At 33.1% G+C, this 27,282-nt stretch overlaps 2 protein-coding genes across 9 annotated transcripts in view; both read left to right on the forward strand.

Annotated features, from left to right (window-relative positions):
- Positions 1–23,968, forward strand: part of LOC116766573 (probable phospholipid-transporting ATPase IA) — a 42,377-nt gene extending 18,409 nt beyond the window's left edge. For 3 of the 8 annotated variants that reach the window (XM_061522688.1, XM_061522692.1, XM_061522694.1), the window contains 23 exons: positions 5,533–5,662; positions 7,602–7,785; positions 7,905–8,065; positions 8,230–8,427; positions 8,554–8,678; positions 9,026–9,175; positions 9,476–9,585; positions 9,660–9,833; positions 10,116–10,296; positions 10,758–10,931; positions 12,762–12,934; positions 13,114–13,245; positions 13,349–13,507; positions 13,736–13,933; positions 14,234–14,392; positions 15,295–15,431; positions 15,671–15,791; positions 16,062–16,253; positions 16,608–16,861; positions 17,502–17,600; positions 19,509–19,556; positions 21,101–21,141; positions 21,663–23,968. In XM_061522688.1, coding sequence (XP_061378672.1) covers positions 5,533–5,662; positions 7,602–7,785; positions 7,905–8,065; positions 8,230–8,427; positions 8,554–8,678; positions 9,026–9,175; positions 9,476–9,585; positions 9,660–9,833; positions 10,116–10,296; positions 10,758–10,931; positions 12,762–12,934; positions 13,114–13,245; positions 13,349–13,507; positions 13,736–13,933; positions 14,234–14,392; positions 15,295–15,431; positions 15,671–15,791; positions 16,062–16,253; positions 16,608–16,861; positions 17,502–17,600; positions 19,509–19,556; positions 21,101–21,141; positions 21,663–21,757 — 3,395 coding nt within the window. In that variant the 3' untranslated portion in view covers positions 21,758–23,968. Of the gene's footprint in view, positions 1–1,472; positions 1,899–5,532; positions 5,663–7,601; positions 7,786–7,904; positions 8,066–8,229; positions 8,428–8,553; positions 8,679–9,025; positions 9,176–9,475; positions 9,586–9,659; positions 9,834–10,115; positions 10,297–10,757; positions 10,932–12,761; positions 12,935–13,113; positions 13,246–13,348; positions 13,508–13,735; positions 13,934–14,233; positions 14,393–15,294; positions 15,432–15,670; positions 15,792–16,061; positions 16,254–16,607; positions 16,862–17,501; positions 17,601–18,962; positions 20,822–21,100; positions 21,142–21,296; positions 21,383–21,662 lie in introns of those variants that run through there. The other 5 variants (XM_061522693.1, XM_061522691.1, XM_061522689.1 and 2 more) reach the window with 5 other exon arrangements.
- A 1,349-nt stretch (positions 23,969–25,317) lies between these two features.
- Positions 25,318–27,282, forward strand: part of LOC116766203 (phosphatidylcholine:ceramide cholinephosphotransferase 2-like) — a 57,416-nt gene continuing 55,451 nt past the window's right edge. Inside the window, exon 1 of the mRNA XM_032655963.2 lies at positions 25,318–25,565. Coding sequence (XP_032511854.2) covers positions 25,475–25,565 — 91 coding nt within the window. The 5' untranslated portion in view covers positions 25,318–25,474. The remainder of the gene's footprint in view (positions 25,566–27,282) is intronic.

Genomic DNA, 27,282 nt, shown 5'->3' on the forward strand with positions numbered 1-27,282 from the left:
TACAATTAAATTGGGTTGCCTAATATTTAAGATCTTGTAAATCTTAAGGTAAATGATGCCATTTCTCTTAATTAATTATGAGTTAAATAAACTGTATCCAACTAGTCCGCCCAAAGTAAAATTATACGAAAGGAAGTGAAAACTCGAATTAGAACTAGCATGCTGAACATTAAAATAGAACTAACATATTAAACAGGGGGTAAAAAACATATAGATATCCAGGTATATACATATAACTGTATGTATACGTATATATGTTTATCCACTTGGACCACAAGGCGTAGCCAGAGACTTAATCTGGTTTGACAAAATAGCAGGATTTCACAATGAGTAAGGAGTCCACGAAAATTTTCCCGATTTCATAGTGAAATTTCTAGTAATGCTATTACCAGAAACAAATAAGAATTGGTTCTTTTGTTGTTACTAGAAATCAAAAGAATTTCCATAAATTCACCTTTTTAATTGGTCAACTTAAAGTCTTTGATATCCACATTCAGCACTATCGATTAAATAATTGTCAGATAAATTGTCATTTTATTTAGAATTCATCATTATATCTCATCTTCAAAATGTTGTCCAGTTTTGTGAAATTGTGAAATCGAATATAGTTAAACAAAGCTCGACGGAACTCACAAATAAAATAAATATTTTTTAAGTGACCTTAGTAATAACCGTTTTTTTTTACGTAATGTAGGTTTTTGAATAAAAATAGTCATTAATTATAATATAAATTCCAACGAGATCAGCAAATCTTTTAGAACTCAAAATTAAAATTAATTAGGAAACTGTAAAAAATATTATCTTAGCACTTCAGCCATTTATGCACTTTTTTGTATAAATAAAACATTAAGCAATTTAATTAAATAACGGTTTTGTGATTTAAACAACATTACACATTCCTAATAACAAGTTAATCATAAAACAAAGTGTATCTATAATTATTATACCACATACTCTTCAGGGCGTAATTCACTTTACTTTATGGTTGCTTGTTTTTAGAAATGGCAATAACGCTCAAGTCTGCTGTCATTTTATTATGGAAGTTTTGCGGTGTCATGGGTTATTTGAGCTTTAAGTTTGAAATCGATTATTGTCGTTAATGTAATTTATCGATACAAAATTTGAGATTAACATTTCAGCAATTTTTTTTTTTTGTTAAAGTCTGGATTTTAATTATCTTTAGTATAATATAGAATTAATTCGCTACAAAACAGAACATGTCGTCATTTGATGAATGCTTTTACATAACGCACAATATCTACACCTTATATTTAAAAAAAAATGATCGATGAAATAAACTAATAGGTACCGAATAGATATTTAAATATTATTATAATAGAAAAGAAAGTTACGTTGACGTTTATTAGAATCGAAATTATAGGTATCGACAAGTTGTTTGCTCACGATTCTGTCGTACTCTATGAAACTTCACTATTTGACATTTGTAATTTGACATTGCGTTATTCCTCAGACTCATTTGTTGTTGGAGGTGGAAGAAAGATCGATATTTGATCGGTTAGCGGCTATTTGTGTTGTCAACACGTAATTTCTAAGTATATAAACATTTTCAAGAGCCCAGACCTAATATGTGATAATAATTAAAATTTTCTTTTCCTACAAAAAATATTTAAAACTCATAAATAAAATAAGAATGTCTGAACAGTTTACGGTGTTTTTTTCTTTTTCAAAATTATATTATGGTGATAATGTGTGTCAAATTTAGTGTTTTACTGATGTTTAAACTTCGCATAGAGTCGTGAATAGGTGTTTTGTGTTGGCTGTTGTGGAATAAGTTGGGATGGCATTCCGGGAGTACTTATCAGGGTTCTTTCACGAGCACAACGCGATGGCGCCTTTCTCTCGATTATACAGAGCTATGGTGCTCAAAATGAACCAACGTAAGTTTCTTAATGAATGAAAAACAAAACTTTTTTTATCTCATCTATTGATATAGAACTTTCAGCCAGTATTATAATACTGAAGAAAAATATAATTCAGCTTTCAGACCACTTGTTGAATTCTAGATATCAAGTCTATTTCATACTTTCAAGAAATATATTAACTAAAAAATATTGAAAAGGAGAAACTATAAGTAGGTTTAAAATAATTATTCTATGGTATTATTCTTGTTAATTAAAAATTAAAATATACTTTTGAAATAATACAAACACCTATTATAATTATTTTAACAATAGAGGTATAACAGCTTATTGAGGTTATTTATTTTTCTTATAAAAATATATAGGCTTGAAATATAATTAATTCAAATGTATAATAAAATAAAACTCTTAAAATTTTAATATATATCTTTGGAGTTTGTTTTCTTCTGGTATCAGTAGGTTTGTTAACCTTGACACAGCTTGGTAGTGATAATAATCTCACCATAACTGTAAGGTCAACTTACTTGAATTATGTTTGAACTCATTTACTGAATTATATATCTAATTGGGGAAATTTATAAAAACCCATTTATGTAATGAAAAATTTTATTATTTACTGTTATACTACTATTATTCTATTTTAACTGTGACGGCAAAAAACATATCAAATTTCACATAAATCAACATTCCTTGATGTCCTGCCGCCAAGCTCATCAGAAGCATTGGACGGATGGAATCTCTAAAGCATTTAATCACAGTTAAATGTTACTGGAGACAAATATTAATTTTTTGTGCAAAGAATTATTTATGCTAGTTGTGCCGAATTGATAAATTATTTTAAATCACATATTTAATTGAAAGTCTAGAAGTAATTATGATTGAACAGACAATGCTTGTGTGTACTATACCGAGGCGATGGCAGTATTAGTTTGTGAAGGTATTTTATTTACAAATTATTTATTTATATATTATTATATTTTGTTATAGACAAGGACGGAAATAGTTTTATGTAATATTTTGATTCTTTATATTTGGACGGTCACATTTTATATTTGAACCAAACTCGTCGGACACTTGTTCCATAATTAATAAACATATAGACATTAATAGACTTGAATGTTATCAATTGTCTATTTGTTTCTTTTTTTTATAGTATATAAAATATATATTTTTTGTTATGTATGAATTATTAAATTAATAATACTTTAATAGTTTATAAAAAAAAACATTGGAATTTTAACAGCGATTGCAAGATGTTAATTTACTCAAATTTAGTATACGTGTTTGATTCTCGTACAGTGACGTAATTCGTAAAGTACGGTTTTCATCTTAGTAAAGGCCAAGTATCTAGTATTTAGCCTTTTTTCAAAGTAACATTGCTTTTTAAATTTTTGTGCTGTATAAAACATACAGTTATGTGCAATAATAATTTTAGGAAAAATGTATTTGTTTTTGATGATATTAAAACATAATTGCGTCTTAGACTTTCCTAATGCCGTCTCTGAATTTTGTTACTGCAATATATAATTACTGCTCAATAGCGCTGATTCAAGAAATAATGGATTAATGAAGAATAGAGGAAAGAATTATCATTGGAAGCTGTTTATACCTTAGATATCCATAAGCTTGTTGTCTATACTTAATTGTATTTAAAAAACTACTATAAACGGCTAGAAACTACTTGAGGTGTACAATACAATATACTTAAATAAAATGAAGAAGTATAATACAAATTATATTAATGTTTGTTTAGGAAATATATTTCTTAAAAATCCATAGATAAGAACGAAATCCTGTTGTACTTCGAGTGCACTTGTAATAAGAACTTATATCTCACCTTCGTCCTATTACAGACGAATCTAGTGTTTTAATATAAAGCAGGATGAAATACATTGCATTCTGCTAGATATTACTGCAGTTAGGCATTTACCGCAACCTGTATTTGTGAACGCGTTCGTTCCAAAACATTTAGCTAATTTTGAATAAAACTATATAATAAAGATATTTATTTATCACCCTGTGATCATCGGGCTTATCATGTGATAAAAATGTATGACTATGTCTGCTTAAAAATGTACAACACTCACACTAATTGAGAGGCAATAAAGTGTCGTATCTACTTACGTTAATTTAAACATTAATATATATGTTTTTGCAAATCTCCTCAATGATTAATGTCAGTGATTTGTTAAGATTTTCGCTCACTAAATCACATGAAATAATAACGTCGTTAGTACATAAAGATGTCTTATGTATTTATAAACGTGACTATATACAATGTTTACATAAGTACATATATATGACTTATACTTTGTATATAATAATTAATTTTGTTCAATTTGAATATAGATTCTTTGATGCTAAAATATTTTTATCCTTATTTTTTTTAAACACCATAAAATTTTTATTAGGACTTAAATTATATTTTTTACGTGGCGCGAATTTGATGTTTTATAGATTTTTTTATTAAACTTATAATATTACTTTTCATAATAAAGAATTACTTTTACACCAACAGAACACTTTGCCGGTTATTTGAATATAAAATATGAATTATAAGTTATAGTATATTTTTCATAATAAATTCTTTCAATAAAAACTTCTTAAAATGAATCATTTATTTCGATGGGTTATTTATTTAATTTTTGTTCATATTAACTTATATGACAATTTTTAAACGAATGTCTTTGCCAGGAGGCTACATCACACTAAGTTCAAACAGTTTTAATTTTTTTTTATATAGTTATATACGTCCGTTGATACTATTTTTTGAGAAAATTCACCTCTCGTTATTATTGACAGTAAATAGACATTTTTTTCATTAAATATAAGCAGAACATTTAAGCGAAGAATAGTTGTCACGAAAGGTTTCCCCTTGACATCAATTTTATTAAAAAATCTTAACACGTAAAATATTAATATGATGATATTAATATTTTTTAAACTCTAGTTTTCCTTTTAACAGTGATGCTATTATTTTAGTTAAAGTGTATTAAAATTATTCTTAATAAATAATGGTGAGATCTGTTTTCCTTCATTGCAGGATTTAGTTTAACATGTACATACAGCTTATCGTTATGTTATCTCGATGTATTTGCTTAATCACGGTGAGACGTGAATTACTCGGAAGGAAATTCTGTAAGCCACAAATAACTCACTTCATCTTAAAATGGACATCGTGGCCCAACCTTAACCTACTTTTATGTTTATTTTTCATCACAATAAAACCAAGTGGAACGGATCTAGTGCTTGTCGTTTAATTGATTTTTTTTAAATTAGGAGTTACTGAGGAATTTGCATATATATTCACTATAAAAAATGTCCCATACATTTTGTTAAAGAAAACAGAGCTCCCTGAAGTTAATACGGAGGAATTGTTTATACGGTTTTATTTACAGATACTCGTGCATCATCTTTCGGAATAAAATTAAGAATACGTCTACAAATAATCTCCGAAATTTTTCTGACGTTTGCTTATGAAATAATAAAAAATAAGTTTTTGAGCTTTCCGGTTATATATAATAAAATTTTCTAATAATATTCAATTCAATCGTAACAGGTTAAATTGACATAGAATTTTATTTTTGCATATGAACTCGAGGATTATGGTGGAAGATCTTGATTGTTTTTAAGATGTGACTGTCTCTTCTAGACGAGGATGAGGCTACGACCTCTGGCATCACAGATGACGCGACGGACGACCTCCAACAGCGCGTCATATTCGTCAACCATCCGCAGCCACAGAAGTTTGTGAACAACAGAATATCCACCGCTAAGTACAGGTACACGTTATATTATATACCAAGGTTTATAATATTTAGATATGCCATAATAAAACTATCGACACATTGACGACAGCTGTTTTTGTTATAGTATTTTTTTATATAATTTAATTGATCGCGCATATACAGACGTGTATATAATAATTTGAACTGTAATGGTTTTGTCAAGGACAGTTTAGGAACTCCCACGGTATTCAACTAATGCATCGATTTCCTTTAATCGATCGAAATTCGTGTTGGATTAACCACTACAAATATGTACTTTGTTATATACTAACCCCCGATCGAGATATCTGAATACGATCTGAATTACGCAATTAAAGTCAATCGTAAAAAGAACTATCAAATAACCACAGCAGTGATATTTGAATGAGTCACCTATATACAAAAAAGTTAAGAAATAAAAAGTTTTATTAACTCATATTAATACATCATGTAATTCGATACTATCAAAAGCAGATAAGCGATTTTCAATACAAAACACTACATCAAGTATCTATCAATAAAATGTCTTACAAATGTTTATAAAAGGTATCGTTTGATGTATTAAAATGGACCGTTCAATGGGTCCACCCTCCATGACATCATTGGAGCGACCCTGGCGCCGACTATTACAGAGCACGTCCTCATACGAATATATTAACAGAGTACGCCGTTCAAATTAATGGGATTCCCCTTTTGATATATTGTAAAACACATTGACATTTTAATGAAAAACTACACTGCTTTCAAACAGCCAATATTTCATATCAAAAAGTTTTAATATAAAGTCGGATTCGTATCATATGAAACGTATATGGTGTTTAAGGTAACTTGCAAAAAAAAATTCTATGGTGATAATGTTTATCCTTAGATTCAAGCTTCGATCAATTTCAGTATCACTAAAGCTGTAGTGTAACCTTGATATCAGTTTATTCATAGTGGGCATCGTATTGTTTACTTGTGACACATTTGCAGTATAGGCCGCTGGCTCTCTGCCCGCCCGTCGTCATTTCGATGTACGCTCACTGTTTACCTATTCCATATCATGTATTCAGTGACGGCTACTGTTTGTGTTGCTAGGCATAGTGTTATAAATTTACACTGTATAAAAATGATAGATACGCTTTCAGATCTGTGTTTATATTACCTTTTGTAATCAAATGCTCATGAGCTAATGCTGATGACAGTCTCTAAATAAAAATGTCATTTTTAATTGCTTCGTAAATACAATATTGTATGAAAAAATATGTCATAATCTGAACGCTGCGATATACTTATAATCTCCGAGTTTAAACAGGAATTAATTTTACTGATAATAATTTATTTTACGTATCTATTGCTGAATAAATCAAAGAGCTAACGTCCATCTGAGTATTCAATGTACAATGTTTCAAGTTATGGTGTCAACATTGTAAATCTGTCGTTATTTTTATAATTAGAAGCTCGTCATCTAATTACTCTCTCTATTTATTATATGTCCCTTATAAAAAGTACAGCGAAATTAATCTTGTATATTGTTACATTTACACAATACCTGATCATAAAATAAAAATAGCACGTAGGGATGTTAAGTCCTAATTCATTTGGTAAATTAGCTATTGTGACTTCCGGTGTTTCTGCATTTAAAATTCTAAATATTTTACTCAGGGTTAGACTGTTTGTTTGCTTTCATTATAGGTTATATTTCGGAAATTTTAAGAAATCTAATTTGTGCTTTACATATTTTAGAATATATTTTATTTGTAAAATATAACTACCTACATATTAATAACGACGTGAGTCGCGATTGATGTGTTAATTATTTTTAAAGGGACAATTAATTGGTTTAAAAAAAAAATACTATGGCTTCGCGTAATGAATGTAACTTATTTTGAACAAAAAAAACGTTGTACGCAGCTCTTATCGATGGGCAAATTATTGACACAACATATAATGATAGTACATTTTTATGGTGTAGTGTTCCATCGTTCGTGCCGCTGTTCCTGTTCGAGCAGTTCCGCCGCTATTCCAACTGCTTCTTCTTGCTGATTGCACTGCTGCAACAGATCCCAGATGTGTCGCCCACGGGTCGCTGGACCACGCTCACACCGCTTATACTCATACTCAGCGTCAGCGCCATCAAAGAGATCGTGGAAGATTTTGTGAGTACAACATCGACCTTAGAGAGATCTAAACAAAAAATTCGGTTTTTTTGGGAAAGGAGGAGTTCTCAACTATTATAGACTGTAATGTTTGTGATGGTATATTGTTATTCTATTAGAAACGTCACCGCGCGGACGATGAGACGAACCGGCGGATGGTGGAGGTACTCCGCGGTGGTTGCTGGCAGAGCATACGCTGGGAGCGCCTGCAGGTTGGAGACATCTGTAAAGTGCTCAACAACCAGTTCTTTCCAGCTGACCTAATTCTGCTGGCATCTAGGTAAATAACGACTGTTTGAATTCTAGATAAGATAATAATTTCGTAAAATTACACTTTTGCAAGGAATGTATTATTGGAGACCTCCTGATAGTATTTTCGGTAAAGGTCTAATTTAGTTTTTAGGTGAGGATCGTAATAGTAAGTAATTATGAGTTGATTCCCAGCGAGCCGCAAGGTATGTCCTTCATCGAAACGTCCAATCTGGATGGCGAGACGAATCTGAAGATCCGTCAGGCCAGTCCCGACACAGCACGTCTCGATAGTCCCGCGGCGCTGGCCGGGTTCCGCGCCACCGTACAATGTGAGCCGCCCAACAGACATCTGTACGAGTTCAACGGGATGCTGAAAGAAGCAAATGCCAAGTATGTATGAATAAAAATATATGAAATTCCTATATACAAAAGTGTGTTTTACAAAAAAAAAAACTTCAAAAGCATATCTGGTACTACTACTATTATGTGTAACAGTCTTATTTTTGTTTCTTACAGGACCATTCCCCTTGGTTTAGAACAAATGCTTCTAAGAGGCGCCATGTTGAGAAACACGTCGTGGCTTCATGCTCTCGTCGTGTACACCGGACACGAGACCAAGCTTATGAAGAATTCCACCAAAGGTAATTAAACTAAATATGTTCGGATTTAATTTTACACTGCAGCATACTGGTCATTTGCAGTTTTACTTATTTGGATTTGTTTTGTGGATGAAATAAATAAAGATATCCTGAAAGACATTCTTACAAGTTGATAACAACTTTATTAGTTCGAGCATGGTTTATTTGTGCAAATAAAAATTCATCAGTCCTTTGAATTAACTCATATTTTTTTGACTCAGAAAGGTTAAGTTTCTTATATAAATTTAGCGTGTTAACGGTACATAACATGTCCATGTATATAAATATATACAGCTACTGTATATTACAATGTCAACCCCATCAATAATCCCCTACTATGGCAATTTCAGCTCCGTTGAAGCGGTCGTCTATCGATCGTCAGACGAACACGCACATCCTGATGCTGTTCATCATACTTCTGGTGCTGTCTCTCCTGAGTGCTGCCTGCAATGAACTTTGGCTGCGAAGACGAGCTTCGGATTGGTACATAGGTATCGATGGTTAGTGAAAACCTTTACCTGTTGCTAGATAGCTATTCCTGCTTAATGGAATCCTTAGGACCATAACAGCAACACTAACTGTTCCATCGCCACAGATCTGTATCGTCACAATATATAAGTATCATTTTCCCCCCACCTAATAACATTTTCAGGTTTTCATACCACCACGTGCGAAAATTTATGAAAGACAAACTATAGACGCTGCGTGCATAGTGACGATACAAACTGGTGTTAAGAGCATTGAAATCTTATGTTTTCTTATCGTATATGGCTAATATATTTATATCTGTTTTGTTACAGAAGCACAGAATGCACATTTCGGATTCAATTTTTTAACATTTTTGATATTATACAACAATCTTATACCTATTTCGCTACAAGTTACCGCGGAGATAGTTAGGTTCTTCCAAGTGAGTATTATAGTGGAACCTATAATATTATGGATTATTTACAATATTTGTTAACCTAATAAAACACGTTACAGGCAAAATTTATAGCGATGGACAGTGAAATGTACCACGAGGAAACGGACACTCCGGCGTTAGCGAGGACGTCGAACTTGAACGAAGAGTTGGGTATGGTGCGGTACGTGTTCAGTGACAAGACGGGCACGCTCACATGCAACGTTATGGAGTTCAGGAAGTGTTCCATCGCAGAGGTACACACACACACACAAGCACGTACCAACGCAAACACGCACACACACACACATTGACATAACACACACATCAACAACTTTAAAAGCATCAACATGTTGTAACGTTTAATTTTGTAAAAAATAAAATTGATGGCGTTTCATCACTAACGATTTTTATATATTTTTTAGTTATAAATTTTGTATTTAACTATTTTTTTTAACTGTGATATTATAAGGAAATTAATTAATTTTTCTGTTGCTAATATGTAGTTATAAAGTGTCAAAGTTATTAATATGTATCAGGTGATCTACAACAAGCTGCAACCTGGCGAGCGCCTGGAAGACAGTCTGTTGTACCAACACCTGGACAGCGGTCACCCCAGCGCCCCCGTCATATCAGAGTTCCTCACTATGCTGGCCGTCTGTCACACCGTCATCCCGGAGATGGTGGACGGCAAGATCAACTACCATGCAGCATCGCCCGGTAAGAGATCACATGTAGGATACCATGGGAAAACGATATTGCATTTTAAAATTACTTCAGTGAATGAGATGTAAGACTTTCGCGAGTATTCATTTAAATGAAACTAATTTTTTTCGGATTACTACGCTTTTTTTATTATTTTGAAAAACTGCAACTTAATTCATGCATTCACATCTCGTCTGCCCGTGATCACGGTTTCTGCAAAGTAAGCGGAACGTCGGGAGTATGTAGTTTTAAAAATAATAAAATCCGAAAAATATTAGTTTCATGTACTTCAGTGAATATTTTATTCAACATTTTCTATTTGAATTTTAATTCAAGTTACTTTAAGCTCAATATTCCTTGGAAATATAAATAGACGAAATTACATCAGCTCACTTTGAAGCCCCTTAACTTTTTTATACTTAAGTGTAAGTGTATATACTATAGGAGTGTATAATCTGTGTTATCTGTGACGTCAGACGAGCGTGCGCTAGTCTGTGGCGCGGCGTCCTGGGGCTGGGAGTTCACTACGCGGACACCACACGCGGTCACTGTTAGAGAACGAGGCGAATCGCGTACATACGCCGTACTGAACGTGCTAGCGTTCACCTCAGCCAGGAAAAGGATGTCCGTGGTCGTGCGAACCCCCACAGGTACATATATAAAGAAGTTACAACAAATGTGTTAATTTTTTCGTATTAAAGAGACATTTGATAAGATTTTTTTTTGTCTTGTTGTCAGAAACACAACAGCAATACCGTCATCATATAATCTTTATCGCCATCTTTGGTCGTCTCTTTCGTGATAATTTTGCTGGTTTAGTTGCTATTGACCCATTTCTTTTGAATTGTAAATAACACTATATACATGTTAAGATAACTCAGAGGTGGTGTACAAATACTATTTGTAAATTATAATTATTATATACACATCAACGATGTCTAGGGATATTACATGAAAGACTTCTTAACTTAAAGACTATTTACTGTATAAAAAAAGTTTGTGTATAAAATATTTTCTTCTCCACCACTTCCCTCTAAATTAAAAAAAAAGAAAAATTCATTTTGAACAAAAGAAGTCGATTATACTAATTTGACCGTCGAAAAGTTAGTTCATGTTACAATAAAACAGTGAAGTTCTGAGTCATTATAAGTGATTAGACATTTCCTTCTTTTCTTCAATTTTCCTAATTTCAACGTGTGTTACATTTATTGTTCTGTCACGTCGACATTTGACAAGGGAAGAGCATATTAGAGCTGTAGGCATGTTGGAAGCGGGCGCTGTACAAAGCGTGGCTGCTGAAACTCTGCAAACCGGCCAAAATGTAATCTGACGGTTATGGTCACGATATCGTGCTAAAGGCGATGTCGCCGAACGGCATTCAGGCAAATAACGCATCACCACTCCTAGACAGGACGGTTTTCTTCAAAATATCGCTAGGAGACAAGCCAATATTACAGCTATGCAAATGGTTCAAAGGCTACAGTCTGACCACCAATTGTTGGTTAGTGACCAAACTGTAAGAAGAAGATTACATGAAGCTGATCTTCATTCTCGCAGACCACTTCGGGTTCCAGCTTTGCGGCGTGGCAATCGCGGACGGAGACTATTGTGGGCTCGAGAACATTTCGCATGGAGTGACGAAGAATGGTCCGTGGTGCTTTTTCTGATGAGTCTCGGTTTGGATTTCATCCGGATCACGAAGATTAAGGGTTTGCCGAGTTCCTGGTAGACGAAGCCGTCTCCAGCATCCACAAGAAGTCCATTCATATCAAGGCGGCACTATTATAGTATGGGCTGGGCATCGTATCAGTGCGCGAACCGATCTCATTTGGATAAGAGAGAACATGAATGCACTGAAATAATGCAACGAAGAGCTATGGTAAATTTTTCTCCAAATCTGATAACAGAAGAACAACTTTTCCTGCACTTGAAACGAACCTCGGACCTGATACCACAGCTCGATTTGGATTACTTAATTTTGAGTGTGAATAACCGATGCTGAACTTTAATTAATGTTAGGGGAGGAAATACTTATTATTAATTTTAATTAAATGCCTTTTCTCGTTATTTTATGACTTGAATTTTAATAATTTCCTACATAAAATCCATTATGTACAAAGTAAAAATTACACCAAAAAATTAAATCACAAAAAATAAATAAAAAATCTTTGTTGCATCTCTTTCTATGTATTGCAAGTATAAACCACGATACAAACTTCCATTTCATATATAATTGTTTTAACAAAATATATACAGAATTTCATATAATAAGGTAAAAATGAAATATCCCTAGACAATGTTGATATTATCGTATCTGTGCATATGATTTACCTACAAAATTTCTACATTCTATAATGTATACAGCATTGGCTTTCCATTTTAATGAAGTAAAAAAGCTTCACACGTGTCAGTTCCACAAAACACGTTAAAATTCTTATGTACATTTAAAAAATTTAATTTCTGTATGTTTGTTTTTACAGGTGAAATCAAGTTATACTGTAAAGGTGCGGATTCGGCCATATACCCTCGCCTGGCGGGCGGTCCTCGGGCGCCCTACGCGGAACATACTCTGGAACACCTGGAACATTTCGCCACAGAAGGTCTTAGGACACTCGTGTTCGCTGTAGCAGACGTACCAGAAAATGTTTACAAGGTGAATTGGTTAATTGCGATTGTGACTTTTTAACTTATAAGCTTCATGCTAGTTGATCTCATGAAGAGAAAAAAAAACACAGCGGTTTTTGTAATCTGTAGATATACAGATATTACAAAATTACTTTATTTCATAACAAATATGCTTAATATTATTTGACAGTTCGGTACTGTTTCCAGGACTGGTCGAACACTTATCATAAAGCGAGTATAGCGATACAAGACCGAGAACAGAAGCTGGAAGAGGCGGCTATGCTCATAGAAAATAACTTAAGATTACTCGGAGCTACGGCCATAGAGGACAAATTACAAGTAATGTTATATATAGAAATATTATATAAATTTGGGTAATTTGTAAAATTTTTACAGAATATAAATATTACTAGCTATAACTTTAAATTTGGAATATTTAAAGGACGGTGTACCTGAAGCGATAGCAGCGTTGTTGAAGGCGAACATACACGTGTGGATATTGACAGGTGACAAACAGGAAACGGCCATCAATGTAGCGCACTCGGCGAGACTGCTGCATGCCGCCATGCCGCTACTCATACTTAATGAGGATAGTCTCGACGTAAGACACGCACACACATAAACAAACAATTACACAAACGGGTATTTGACTACACGCTGTCAACCGTAAATTCGTAAGGAATTGTATTTCTGTCTTGATATCATAAATATTAATTAGGTTTACAATTAAACAATATAATGTAAAATTTTCAAATTAAGAATTCTCAATGAAGAATGTTTTACATATAACATCGTATAATTTTATCTCATTGTTTATTGTTGACACTAGGGCACGAGGGAAAGTCTTTCCCGCCATCTAGCGGACTTTGGTGAGAACCTTCGGAAAGAGAACGAAGTGGCGCTCGTCATAGATGGCAAGACGCTCAAGTACGCTATGGGATGTGATCTCAAGAAGGACTTCTTAGATCTCTGTGTGTCGTGCAAATCAGTTGTATGTTGCAGAGTCTCACCCATACAGAAAGCTGAGGTAAGATACTATTATATTATACATACGGAACTGCCAGGATATATAGATATTTGTTACGTGTTCGTGTAAAATATAGTGTACTGATTTTGATGAAACTTTCTAATAAAGTAAACTAGATATGACAATAATATATAAGCTATAATTTATCCCGGCATCCCATATAATTTTCACAGAAGCCACTCATAACAGTCGTATAAATTATGAAGTTACGTGACACAAATGTCGCTGATGGTTGGTTAGCGTATTAATTATTTTAAGTACATACATATTTTTTCAAGCTTTTCAATATATTCATTCCAGGTGGTGGAGCTGGTTTCTCGTTCCACTGGAGCCGTGACGCTCGCTATCGGAGACGGTGCCAATGACGTGGCCATGATACAGAGAGCGTCAGTAGGAGTCGGGGTCTCGGGGGTTGAAGGACTACAGGCGGTCTGTGCCTCCGACTATAGTATAGCTCAGGTAATTTTTTTTATGACAAAGGTGGCAAACGAGCAGATGGCCTACCTGGTGGAGGTAACACCGTCGCTCTTGGACATCCGCAGAATAGTTTTGCAGATGCGTTGCCGACCTTGATTGGGGAAGAGGGAGGAAAGGTTGGGAAAAGGGAATGGGCTCTCCCACTCATCGGATGAAACTTAGCCATTTAAGACTACTTCACGCCCATCTTCTGTGAGAGCGTGGTACTTCCCCGGTCAAGCCAGCTCATGTTTGATCTGTAGTAATTTGACCACAGCTAAGCTCTACCTCCTACCACTTACAACTATACATATAAAGTTGGAGTGTCACTTTGTTGTATTAAAACAAACGATTTTTAATTATTGAATATTAATTTATACGGTACATATACGATCTGTCTGGCTGTTCGTTCCGGCGACGAGACCGTCACTGGTATTTATCTGCTTTAATAACGAGTACCTTAGGTTGCCTTTATTTAAGAAGCTGTAATTATTTTTATTTATATGAAAAATACTACCGTTAGAAGTACCTACTGCAAGTTTTGGTCATTTTATATTTAATGTGCATTTTATGTTTTTTATAATAAGTCAACGATGGCAAAAAAATATAATAATATTGAATTATCAGAACATATCGAAACACACAGACGTGGAATTAACTAACAGACAATTTTTATGTTTAATATTTAAATGTATTGACGAGAATGTGTTTTTAGACAGATATTAAAGAATAGGTAATGCTACGATTTATTATTCCTGACAATAGATATATGGAGAAAATGTCATGTGGTACATCATTATTTCTCAATGTCATATGTTTAACAAAAGTAATCGGTTTTGTCTAGTAGAGGAATTTGAATTTTTTTAACACCCTCTACTGAATTTTGCTATTATTATATTTTCCAGTTCCGCTTCCTGGTGCGTCTCCTGCTGGTGCACGGCGCCTGGAACTACTCACGCATCAGCAAACTAATTCTCTATTCATTCTACAAGAACATCTGTCTCTATGTCATTGAATTGTGGTTCGCGATATATTCGGCATGGTGTGTAATGTTTATTTTCATTCTATTCTATTCTATCTCTAAAAGTATTCTTTCTATACGTTATTACATTAATTTAAACTGTTTTCCATATATACAGATCATATATAAAACATATTGATAATGTTGGACAGATTAAAAATATGGTTTAGTAAACGTTTCAGAATTTTGGTGCCTTAAGAGATTTACAAATATTCTTCTTAATAATGACATTTATATAAAAATATGTCTTTTCTTTCCAGGTCTGGGCAAATTCTGTTCGAGCGGTGGACTATAGGATTCTACAACGTCATATTCACAGCAATGCCACCATTCGCTATAGGACTGTTTGATAAGATCTGCTCTCCTGAAATTATGCTTCGGGTAGAGACTGTTCCATTCAAAATTATGTCACATATGCTGATTATTTAAAACAATATTGAACATCTATCAGAAAATTATTTAACCAAAAAATAATTCCTTTAATATCATATAAGCCTTTATTACGGGCAAGATTTTAAAGAGACAGTTTGTCCGTCTGTTTTATGTTTGTATGAAAGAATTAAACATGAACTGCATAAATAAAGCTTAGAATTGTTATAGGAAATATCTAATAGAGAAGAATCATTCTAATCAGTTTATATGTTGTTTCAGCATCCTGTACTGTATGTTCCATCTCAACAAGGTCTACTGTTCAATGTGCGCGTGTTCTGGGTGTGGGCAGTGAACGCGTTGCTGCACTCGGTGCTGTTGTTCTGGCTGCCGGTGTTACTAGCAGCACACCACGTAGTATGGTCCAGCGGCAAAGACGGAGGATATCTAGTGCTGGGCAACTTCGTTTACACTGTGAGTATGAAAGAATGTCAATGACCTTAACGGTTAACCTGTTTTGAGTGCTAGCTATAAGGCCAGGTCTACCCTTAAGCCATTTATAATGATAGTTCTATACTAGGAGTTATGACTATATGTCAGACTATCATAATGCCAGGTTTACAATTTCGCTCGATGTCAGATCGTTATAATGCTAGCTCACTTTGCGTCGATGCCAGACTAAGCACATTGTCGGGACTCATACAGTCTAGATTTTTCTTCTGAGTTTGACAATAATTTTAAAATTATTCCACGGATCCTATCGGGACAGTAAAGCTGAGAACATTCTCAAACAGTATATTTTTCTATTAACAATATTAATTATTGCAGTTCGTGGTAGCAACAGTCTGTCTGAAGGCTGGTCTAGCGACACACTCTTGGACGTGGGTGACCCACCTTTCTATCTGGGGTTCCGTGGCGCTGTGGTTCCTATTCATCCTGATATACAGCAATCTGTACCCAGCTATTGGTATTGGAGCTGTGATGCGAGGGATGGACCGCATGGTCTTCAGCTCGCTGGTCTTCTGGTTTGGATTACTTCTGGTGCCCGCCGCTACTCTACTACCAGACTTACTCATCACTGTGTGAGTACTGACCGACTTATGCCCACTATAATTCTCCCTCAAATGAAACTATTATTTTCGGATGTACTACGCGCTATTTTATTATTTTAAAACTACATACTCGCGGCTGCTGCGAAGTGGCCAAACGTCGGGAGTGTTTAGTTTATAAATTAATAAAGTAACGCGTAGTACATCCGAAGATGTTAGTGTCATTTAAATGAATATTGAATACTCACGAAAGTCTTACATCTCTCTATATTTCCCCTTCCCAATATGTAACTATTCCTTCTCACCCAGCCTATGTCCGCGAACGTATGGAATATTTATCCGGTGTCCCCAACAACACGAACCTATCCTGTGTATGTGCGATCGTGTCAAAAGGAGAAGTTTGCTCTAATACGTAAATTATATTTTTTGTCACAAATATACTCTCAGGAGTAGTTAGCAAAGAATATACCGAGCGGTGGACTATGTACAAATATAACAATTTAAAGTAGTTACTATGTATTTATGACATTTAGATTTATTAGGTAGGATTTTTTTATTATTTAGAAGTATTACATACCGCATGTATGACTTTGTATCGTAGAAGGCAAATTGTATGTAAACAATATTATCGTAGTATAAATATAATTCTGTAATATATTATCTTATATTTCAGCGTTCATAACTCAGCGTTTAAAACCATGACGGAGGCGGTCAGGGAGAGTGAAATCAAACAGAGGGATCCCGCCGCACTACTGGCGCTTCCGAGACACTCGTGAGTATAAAACACGTTATATACAGACACACATAGATATATAGACATATAAATATATAATTATCATCATACCTTTGTTATAGGAGAGATTTCTTATATATACTATGAGTTTAATTTAACGTTTCTTATCTTTTTGAACACTTATCAGTATTCAAAATTCATCATACTCTTGTATTTTATAATGACAAGCCTTACTTCACTGTTAACTATATGTCAATGTGATTTATTTAAAATGTCACATATGATTGAATTTAAGTCGAACAAAGTCAGTGTTAATATTTTAATATGGCAGGTTAATGTGCAGGTGTTCTACAATAAAATGCTAAACTGATCTAGTTTGATGTATGAGAGTCGCTTTTGTTTTGTTTTTTATTTTTATTTTCATGCAATCATTTTAACTTTAAGCTGTAGTGCGATGAATGAATGTATTGTCTGTGTGCTGTGTCAGTGTGTAGGCTGTTATTTTGACTAACATATAACATATGTATGTATATATTTATGTATGTATATCCACTCCTTCATATATGCCATACATGATTTTAATAGATATTGTAGATAATAAAATTTTAGAAATTAGAACACTTTTATGTATATTAAAAAATACATGTATGATTAGAGTAAGTATAAGCAAATGATTAGAGCATATACTTACATTTCACATTTAGATTTGTATAAAGAGAATACAGTTTTTTTTTTTATTTCGAATTTATATGTGATTATTGTAAATAATGATTCACATTATACAGCCTATAGTATAAATAGGTTTTATTTGTCATTCTCTCTATATAGTTAAACAGACCACTGAAATATTTATGAAATCAACACTTAGAAATATCACTGTATATTATATAAATATAATATCATCATTTTATTTTGCACAAAGTTAACTCGGTTGTGGCACTATGTATTATTAGTTATATATAAATTATTTATGTACATTTATCATCCTACACTTTTATTATATAGTTTTTTTAATTTATTTATTTTTACATTTATGAGTCAAGTTCATATGTTTTTGATATAATTCGACCAAATAAATAACGAATTTGTAAATTATTGTCATGAAAATATATGGACTTCATATAAAGAGCACGTAAGAGCGTAGTTTGCACGCGTACAATATATTGTACCATCGTTATATTGTTTTGCTCGCACCACCCCTCCTCGCACGAGACGCCACACTGAGACGATTGTATGTTCACACTGTACCGATATACATTATTCCGTATTATATGGTTGATACTCCTTATTGGGAAGTCCTAGATCAAAATAATAACACGATATGATTTAATTATTTTGGTAAGTGTGTACGCTGCGGTTGTCTCAGTCGGGCTAAGGTTGACGTTGTGGTTGTGGGGGCAGGCCATGGGCAGGGCGGGGCGGGTTGTCGGTCGGGGCGGGGGAGGGCGTCCGCGGGATCGCCTGGCGACGACGCTGCGTGGCCCCACAGGACGAGCCGCCCACGCTGCCTGCCGCCGCTCGTCACTTTGAACACCGCTCGCCGAGACGACCTCCACGCCCGCGAGTCTCGCACGTTATATGACACATAGCCTGACACACGACAACCACGACATATCACACCTAGGCGGTGCTAGTTACTTATTAATAACTGTCGATACTTCCATTACAGCGTTATACGATATCATTATTGTATTCTCTTTACAGACATACTTGACGTGTATGTGTATTTTCTGTTTCCTTCGAACGGAAACTGCGCGTGCGCAAATTGTGACACTTTAGGAAACACTAATAATTTGAAATTGCGACGAAGACAAAGTATTTCTATATTAATGTATATGTAGACTGTATCAGAACAGTATATTCCATCTGATAGTTATTGTGTGATATTTTTATAATTGTCTATTTATAGATGTAGATATGGATTTAAAGCGATTTTCTCATTGCAAGATGGACTTACGTGATGTGTTATTTGAGAGGAATGAGGATATTTAAATGGTAAATAAACTACATGCTAGAGTTGTTCATGTTCATGTTGTTCGCATTTAAAGTGATATTTTTTATTGAAGTATTTGCTAGAAAATAATAAATTTTTATATGGCTAGTACAAATGTCGAGTGTCTGAATTTTGTTACCAATAAGATGTTTACATTGTTAAGGTTATTATATATCAACAACATACTATCTCATGAATGGACTCTTCGATTTAATTCCATTAGCAATAAGATAGAAAAAAAAATATTTCTTGATGTATTTATGTACCTAATAAATTGCTGTCAAAGATGCATTTCCCTTATTTACTTAATTCTGTTGATGTTTCTACTGAAATCAGTTGCTTCCGCCAAGTATGAAGCATCGTAAAGTCTTAAACCAAATGTCATTCAAAATATAACTGCCTGTAGACTTTTTGGTAGCGTTTTTAGATGAATATATAGTTGAAAAAAGCATTCCATCTGTAAGTCTGCGATATTAGTCGATTTAAACCATAGATTAAAAAATATTTTTGTCTGATTTTATATGCTATAGTATTTCGCATTGGTGACGTCACTCCAAGTCGGCCATGTTGTTTTTGTGATGAGTTGAAAGCTATTTGTATACTTCTTAGTACGCTAGCGTATGTTATGTTGTAACTTAGTTACAAATAAAAATATATTTTTGTAGTATTACAACATAGATAACAAAATGTGATAAGTATTATGTGAATGGAGTCAGTAAAAATGTGTTGTTTATTGATTCTTAAGATTGTTGTTGGGTTATAAAAAGGTTTCATTATTAATTTCTTTTGCAGTAAATCTGAGCTTTTTAAAGAAATTAAAAAAAAAATACTATAACAATATTTATTTTTTAATTAAATTTTCTTATAACTTTGAGTTACTAGCTTTTTATATGTATAGGATTTCCTATATTATATGTTCCTATATTAATACGCTGGTTATGGTTCTTCCATTCATCAATTTGATTGTAAAAATATAAATATCTTTCCTTCCTTTCGTTCGCTTCTTATTGTAAAATTGTTTAATATTTCTGCATGTCTCTTTAAAGGCACTTTGCATTGTTTTATCATTATTAAAAGTAGCACCATGTATAAAGCTCTACCATTTTCAGTTCAGTTTCTCATCCATCTCTCATTTCCTTAATGATAGGACCTAATATACGTTTGTTTTGTGAAAAATACTACTGACGTTTTAAATGTAAGAAACTTTATTTATACTGTTTGTAAAAAAAAATATTTATATATTTAATAAAGTGTTGAATTATAAAAATTTTGTCTGTAATTATTAAATTATTGAAACATATTCGTGTTAGAAAACATTCTCTTGTCAATTGTTACTGTGCTTTGGGATAACGTTTGGAATAAATTGCTTAAATTTTGTATGGAAGCCTTAAAAGAATAATCATACTACTTGCTCTTGAATGTTTAATTAAAAGTTAGATTGCAATATATTAACAACAATACTAACACTGAGCGAGAATTATTGGATGTTTTCTAACATCGTTTAATGCGGGAGGGGATGGCATGTGCTAACGGACGGTTTTTGTAGCGCGGCGGACGCTCGGGTGGCCGTGGCGCGTCTGGCGCAGTGTGAGTACAGCCGCATGGCATGCACGCTTATAGACGCGCTTTTAGTAACTGTAGCACGGTGTACCGGTCTGTACCGGTTGTAGCCGGTTATAGCCGGTTAGTTGTCGACGGGCCGGTTAGTGCCAGGTAGTCGAGGTAACGGTGCTTGTGCGCAGCCTGACGGAGACGGCGCGCCTGCTGCAGAACGTGCGCAGTGTGTTCGGTCGACGCGGCCAGAGACACACCGAGCTGGAACTATCACGTGAGTAGACCACGCAGGCACCGCTCTAGAACACGACGCTATGGAGGCGGTGACTTCACACCGGCTCTTAGTACACCATTGGTGATGCACCGACATTTCTCTTACTGTGTGACCAGTACAATATTTACTACGTTAAAATGCTCTTTGATGTGTTCACTGTCTGTTTTTTTTTATTTTTTTACGATTTTACATACTTTTACGGAGAAGAAATATATTTCACTAATTAAATTTTATTATAGAGTTTATTTTTATATGATAATAACATGTGTTCTATCTGTAGATGGGTTCGCGTTCTCTCAAGAGGAGGGCGCGAGTGTCTCCCAGGCGGACGTCATTCGCGCCTACGACACGCGACAGCCGCGTTCGCGCACTTAAGACGAACAGACAAACATACAAACACATTTATTCACACAAACAAACCCACAATTACATTCTTCCAGCGACATCAAATATATTCAGTAGCCGCCATTATTACCTACTGCTGTCAAACATAATGTGACTTAAATCAGTGTTGACAGTATAAAAAATGTATGTTTAAATTTTATTGTCTCAGTAATACATTTAAATACGGCTATCATAGTATTATATAATTTAAAACATTGTTTTTATAAATATTTTACAAGCTTGATGATGATAACATTGATATTAATTGAAATATTTCGTGAGGTTAGTACAGTAAAATAAAAACGACCAAAGATAATTTCGAATATATTTATAAGATCGGTAATAATTTAAGAGTTTTTAAATAAAATAAAAATTTATGTAATTTTGATCGTTATATTATATTAATTGTTTTAATTTGTCGTTAAAGCTTAATTTATTATTTAGTTATGACTAGTTGCGATTATTTATTTATATTAACTTGCTTACCCAAAGATGACTAAAACTCAAAAGAAGTTAACACTGCTATCAAAAATTATAAAAGTTGAAATTTTAATCCGGCGTTTATCATTAAAAAAATATGTATAATGTATATATACTATGAAATACAATTCTTATAATAAAACTCAGTTAAATGTAGTATTTAAGCGTTATTCTTTAGATAAATATCTGGTATAGTTCTATATAAAAAAAGCTTAATCAGTTTAGTTCAATTTATTATTAGTCTAATATCATTCTGAACAAGTGTATGCTGTGTCCGTAATATGACTTTTCTAAACCAGAAAATTAATACCGACAGCTACAAAATTTTAATTTCACAAAACGCAACTCATTTGCATTATAAATAAAATTAAAAATCTACAAATAATAAGATTACAGTCATTCTATTATTATTATGCAATTTTTTTTTCAGAAGTAATATACATGCGAGTCATTAGAATCATACTAATAAAGGGAGCTGAGCATTAAAAAATATTGTCATAAATCTAAGGCGGTATTAAACAAGTACAGTGTATTATATAATTGTTTACGGCCTACTTCGTTAATAATTTATGCATTTCTTATTATAAAAACATTATTTATAATGAATTTGTTAGATTATAAAACTATTTCTATACGTATATACGAACACGTGTAGTTATTTTTATATAGATATTACGCTTGTTTATAATTTTATTTATTTATTTATTATGTGCGATCAAAATAGATAACTTATTGATTATTGTCAGTGTAGTTATTTGTCATAAAATCTGGCAACACTAATAGAAATGTCTAACATGTAATAAAGAAATTATCTATGAATTGACATCGCGCTTAAATAATGTTCAAGTATTTTCTGTAGACATATATTTCTGAGGTTTAAAATAAGATCGTTAATGTCCTAGTACAAGTGACGCAGAATATACGCTTAAACTATTAAATACATAGATCCAGAACTAAGAGCACGAATTTATAAACGATAATGTATTCATCAGCACTAGATCATTCACATATATAGAAGTAACTAGAAATGACCCAACGTTTTATAAATACCGCTTCAGGTCACCGGGATTAATTATATTTTTTTAATGTACGTTTCTTCGTGCCCTCTGAACCTAAAGTAACCGTCTCTCTTATATAAATGATAAATAAAAAGTATGTATTACTTTGTATCGAAGAACGCCGCAGAGCCCAGATACTATATATAATTGAATTGTGATATAAGTAGAACTGGAGAAGTGAATATTTCAGAGTCTTTACAAAACGATTGATAGCGGTTTTTTGTAGGATGTGTTACTAATATTTATCAAATATACCTCTAACAGTTTATTATTGTTAACTGTTAAATTAACTAAGAACTACGGACGTGCTCGGAGCGTGCTGATACAGAAATGAAACGATTTGAAAATATAGAAGCTGATGTGTAAAATTTAAATTAGTTTTTTATTTGAAAAAAATCTGTAACTTATGAAAGATAGTAATATTTTTTAATGAAAAATTATTCAACGGTGGAAATTGATTTAAATTGCTTCTGGAAATGTATTGAAAATGTGGTCTAAATAAAAATATAATCCTCGCTCGGGACCAAACGGACCGTGATAAGTTGTAGCCATTTGAGAATCCGAGAAGATTTTCTCAGCACACTTCGAATACAGCCTTTTATAATTTAAATTTTAATCAAACGTGGATGTACCAGAAATATATGATTTGTTCTCGTTCTTTAAATGTTGTTTCATTTGTCCAATTTACTTCACTCCCTACTACTTTTTTGCTTAGACTACTGCTGCTCAAAAGATACGACAACAACCAATCACACGTTACCTTATACGTTTTATGTGGTGAACCAAGATAAATTGTTTTGGCAATGACCTTTGACGTAATTAAATTGTCTGATCGTACAGTGTTTAGCATCCTGATATTTCGAACAAAAACACCATTGATTCATCTTGGTTGTAAAATTTCCATCGGCGGATGTTAAATTGATTAGATATAATGGAATGCTACTAATTGCATTATAAACAAGGTGGATTGCGTCATAGTTCTTCAGACGGGAATGTTTCAGTCTGTTTTAAGGATCATTCAAAAAGGTAACGTAATATGGGTAATAACGTATTTTTTTTTATAATATGACCTTCATCCGTGCGACATAAGTACTAACCTCCGAAATAATCTACTCAATTGGGAAGTCTTGTCTTGTCATCTTAATATATTGTTTACATGAAATAAAACAATTTATTGCCAATAGATAAGATAAAGGGATAATATAAAAAAATGAATACAGAAATGGTTTGGCATCTGATCTCAGGTATAAATTTATCTTTAAGATATTTAGTGGAATAAATATTTGAGATGATAATTTAAGCTGTTTAGACAAAAACCTAGGAAGAATATTACTCAAGATTGGTTGTGACTTAGTATTGTAGTTTTAATTGTTGATCGTTTCTCCCTTTAAGAAAAAAAAATCCAGTATTCTTTTGACCTTTATAAATTTTTAATGTGCCCCTACCACGGGTTTGAATGGCCAAACCAAACAAACGGTTTTCAAGTTTTCACTTCTAGAGGTTCGCTTTTGACGGTATGTGAAATAAAATTAAACTCTCTAGATTTAATTTCATGATGCAAACTCGAGTTCAGGGTTCAGTTTAGAATAACTAAAAAATTCACATTAGTAGTTACTTTGTAAGTATATTATATCTTGTAACTTTAATAATGATTCTTGGCTAATTAAACATAAACTACTAGTCGAGATACTTATTTATCGTTTAAGTCATATATATGACTTATGTACTGTTATATATATTCAAAGTCAGAAATTAAATGTAGAAATATAAGTCCTTGCACTTGAATGAATTCGTAACTTATAAAAAAATAACCATTCATAAATAAAGACAGTAAGAAACACGCCTGATTAGTTAATAATTATGATCGTAAGATACGAATATAGATAGATACATAAATATATTTCAGTTTCATCTGTTATCACTTTATCAAGTAGGTAACTGAGGAGCGCCAGCCTTCGCGGCACGCCTCGTCCGCTCGCTCACCGGCACAGTACCACGTAGTGCCTTCCAACCGACACGCGCCTCGCTCTCGCAGTGCCTCTAACAAATTACCGCGCTTTTCGAATTCGTAACAACAGTTCAGTGTTTGTGCTGTTTGTTGTCGCTTGTGTTAGTGATTGTGGATTTGGATGTGAGTCGTTGTCATGGTAACGATCCAGTGATTCGCGATATGGCGCGCTCTCCCCGCAGGATCGCCGCGCGCCGAAGCACGAGCAGATCCAGGGAACTGGGAAGATTGCGCACGCAGCTTAATGGAAAAGGTCGGTTATTGTATTATTTGTTGTGTATATTCATCTTATTGATTGCGTCTACAGCGTGAATGCAGCATTTATGATCTTAATTACACATTATATGATCTTGTTAATAAGGCCGTTAAATATTTAATTAATTTCTATACGTCATTGTTAATATTACATAAATTTATAACGTTTTCTTAATTTTGTTTTATATCTGACTTAATTTTGTTTTATATTTAAAATACAAGCTAAGGTAAAAAACTTTTATAACATTCTAAAACAACTGTTTTATTCCTCATACTTAATTTTTTTTATAATTAAAAATACATATGTTAATTGATAATATTTAGGTATAACTATTTCTTTAACCGCGCAATATCCTTAATAAGTATATTAGGGACCTGCTTCCTTCACTTTTGGCGCGTTCAGACATTCGTGTTACTTAAATGAGAAAATTGACGAGGTAATGCACTTAGATATATACAACTTGAATAATTTTAAAAACCTTATGAAATAGAGAAAATATTTTACGCCTTCAAACAATAACATTACCTACGATTTGGTGGAAGCATAAGTAGTTGTAATTCAAGTAACAAGTTTGCAATGTTTAAAAAATATAAATATTTTAATACGTTCGATTTTATGCAACGTAATATATAAAAAGTAAAACAAGTGAAAGTATATTTTTTACGTTGTGTCATTAAAAGTTAAATAATAATTGGCTGTATGAGTGAGAGTAAAATCTGTAAACCACTAATTAGTCAAACCGTAAGGTAACAGAAACAATAAACTCGTAACATATTGTTATCATTTAGCATATATGGAAATGTTTTATTAATAGATAATGATTATTATGTTGATATAAATGACAGACGGATTTGTGACAGTTTTTTGGGAATATCGTGGGCATGTTATGTCATCTGGCTATAAAATAGCCATTCGCCTAATAGAGCGTGAGCAGTTCAGCCTTGACACGGTGACCGAGACTGCCAACCTAAGCACCTGTAGTAACCCGCCACCAGACGACAATTAAGCCATTTACACAAAATCTAGACTACAGTTCAGGTCTCTGTGACCTCAAAATTTGGACCCAAATGACGACCTCATTAAAAAACATCTGTATAAGACATGTACTTCATATGTTATTTCTTTTATTCCTCCCCATTTTAAAACCTATAAAAAATATTCTAAATCGTTATTTAAACGCTAAAATAACTAATTTATTCATTACCTTTGATGTAATATTTAAAGAAATAATTGATGGAAACAATTTAAAGTAAAAAATATATATAAAATTGAACCTTAAGGTGTAAAATGTTACCTTAAAGTATACCTACTTGTTACTTATATAAGTATGTGCAGTCATTTTAGCGTACTATTATTATATAGTATATATATTATTGTTCAAAATATTTGTTTGTATTAAATATACAAACTAAACAACCAAACAAAATTAATTCAATGATACTACAACATATATTTAATAAATCTTATGTTCGTTTATTCATAGTGAATCATTAACTACTGTTACATAATATACAAATATATTATGCCTCAACTAAGTTCAATAACCGTGTCAGCGGGATCCATTCTAGTCTCATAATGTGTTAGTAAGCATGTGTTCGATCATCGTGGTAGCGACCTGCCTGGTGCTTTCACCACGAGATCGGAGATAGGTCACCACTTTCTAAACAATAGCACCACGTTTCGATGGAAACTAATTTTTATATGTATCTATTCG

The sequence above is a fragment of the Danaus plexippus genome, chromosome 15 (assembly GCF_018135715.1).
Source record: "Danaus plexippus chromosome 15, MEX_DaPlex, whole genome shotgun sequence".
Classification (NCBI taxonomy): Eukaryota; Metazoa; Arthropoda; class Insecta; order Lepidoptera; family Nymphalidae; genus Danaus; species Danaus plexippus.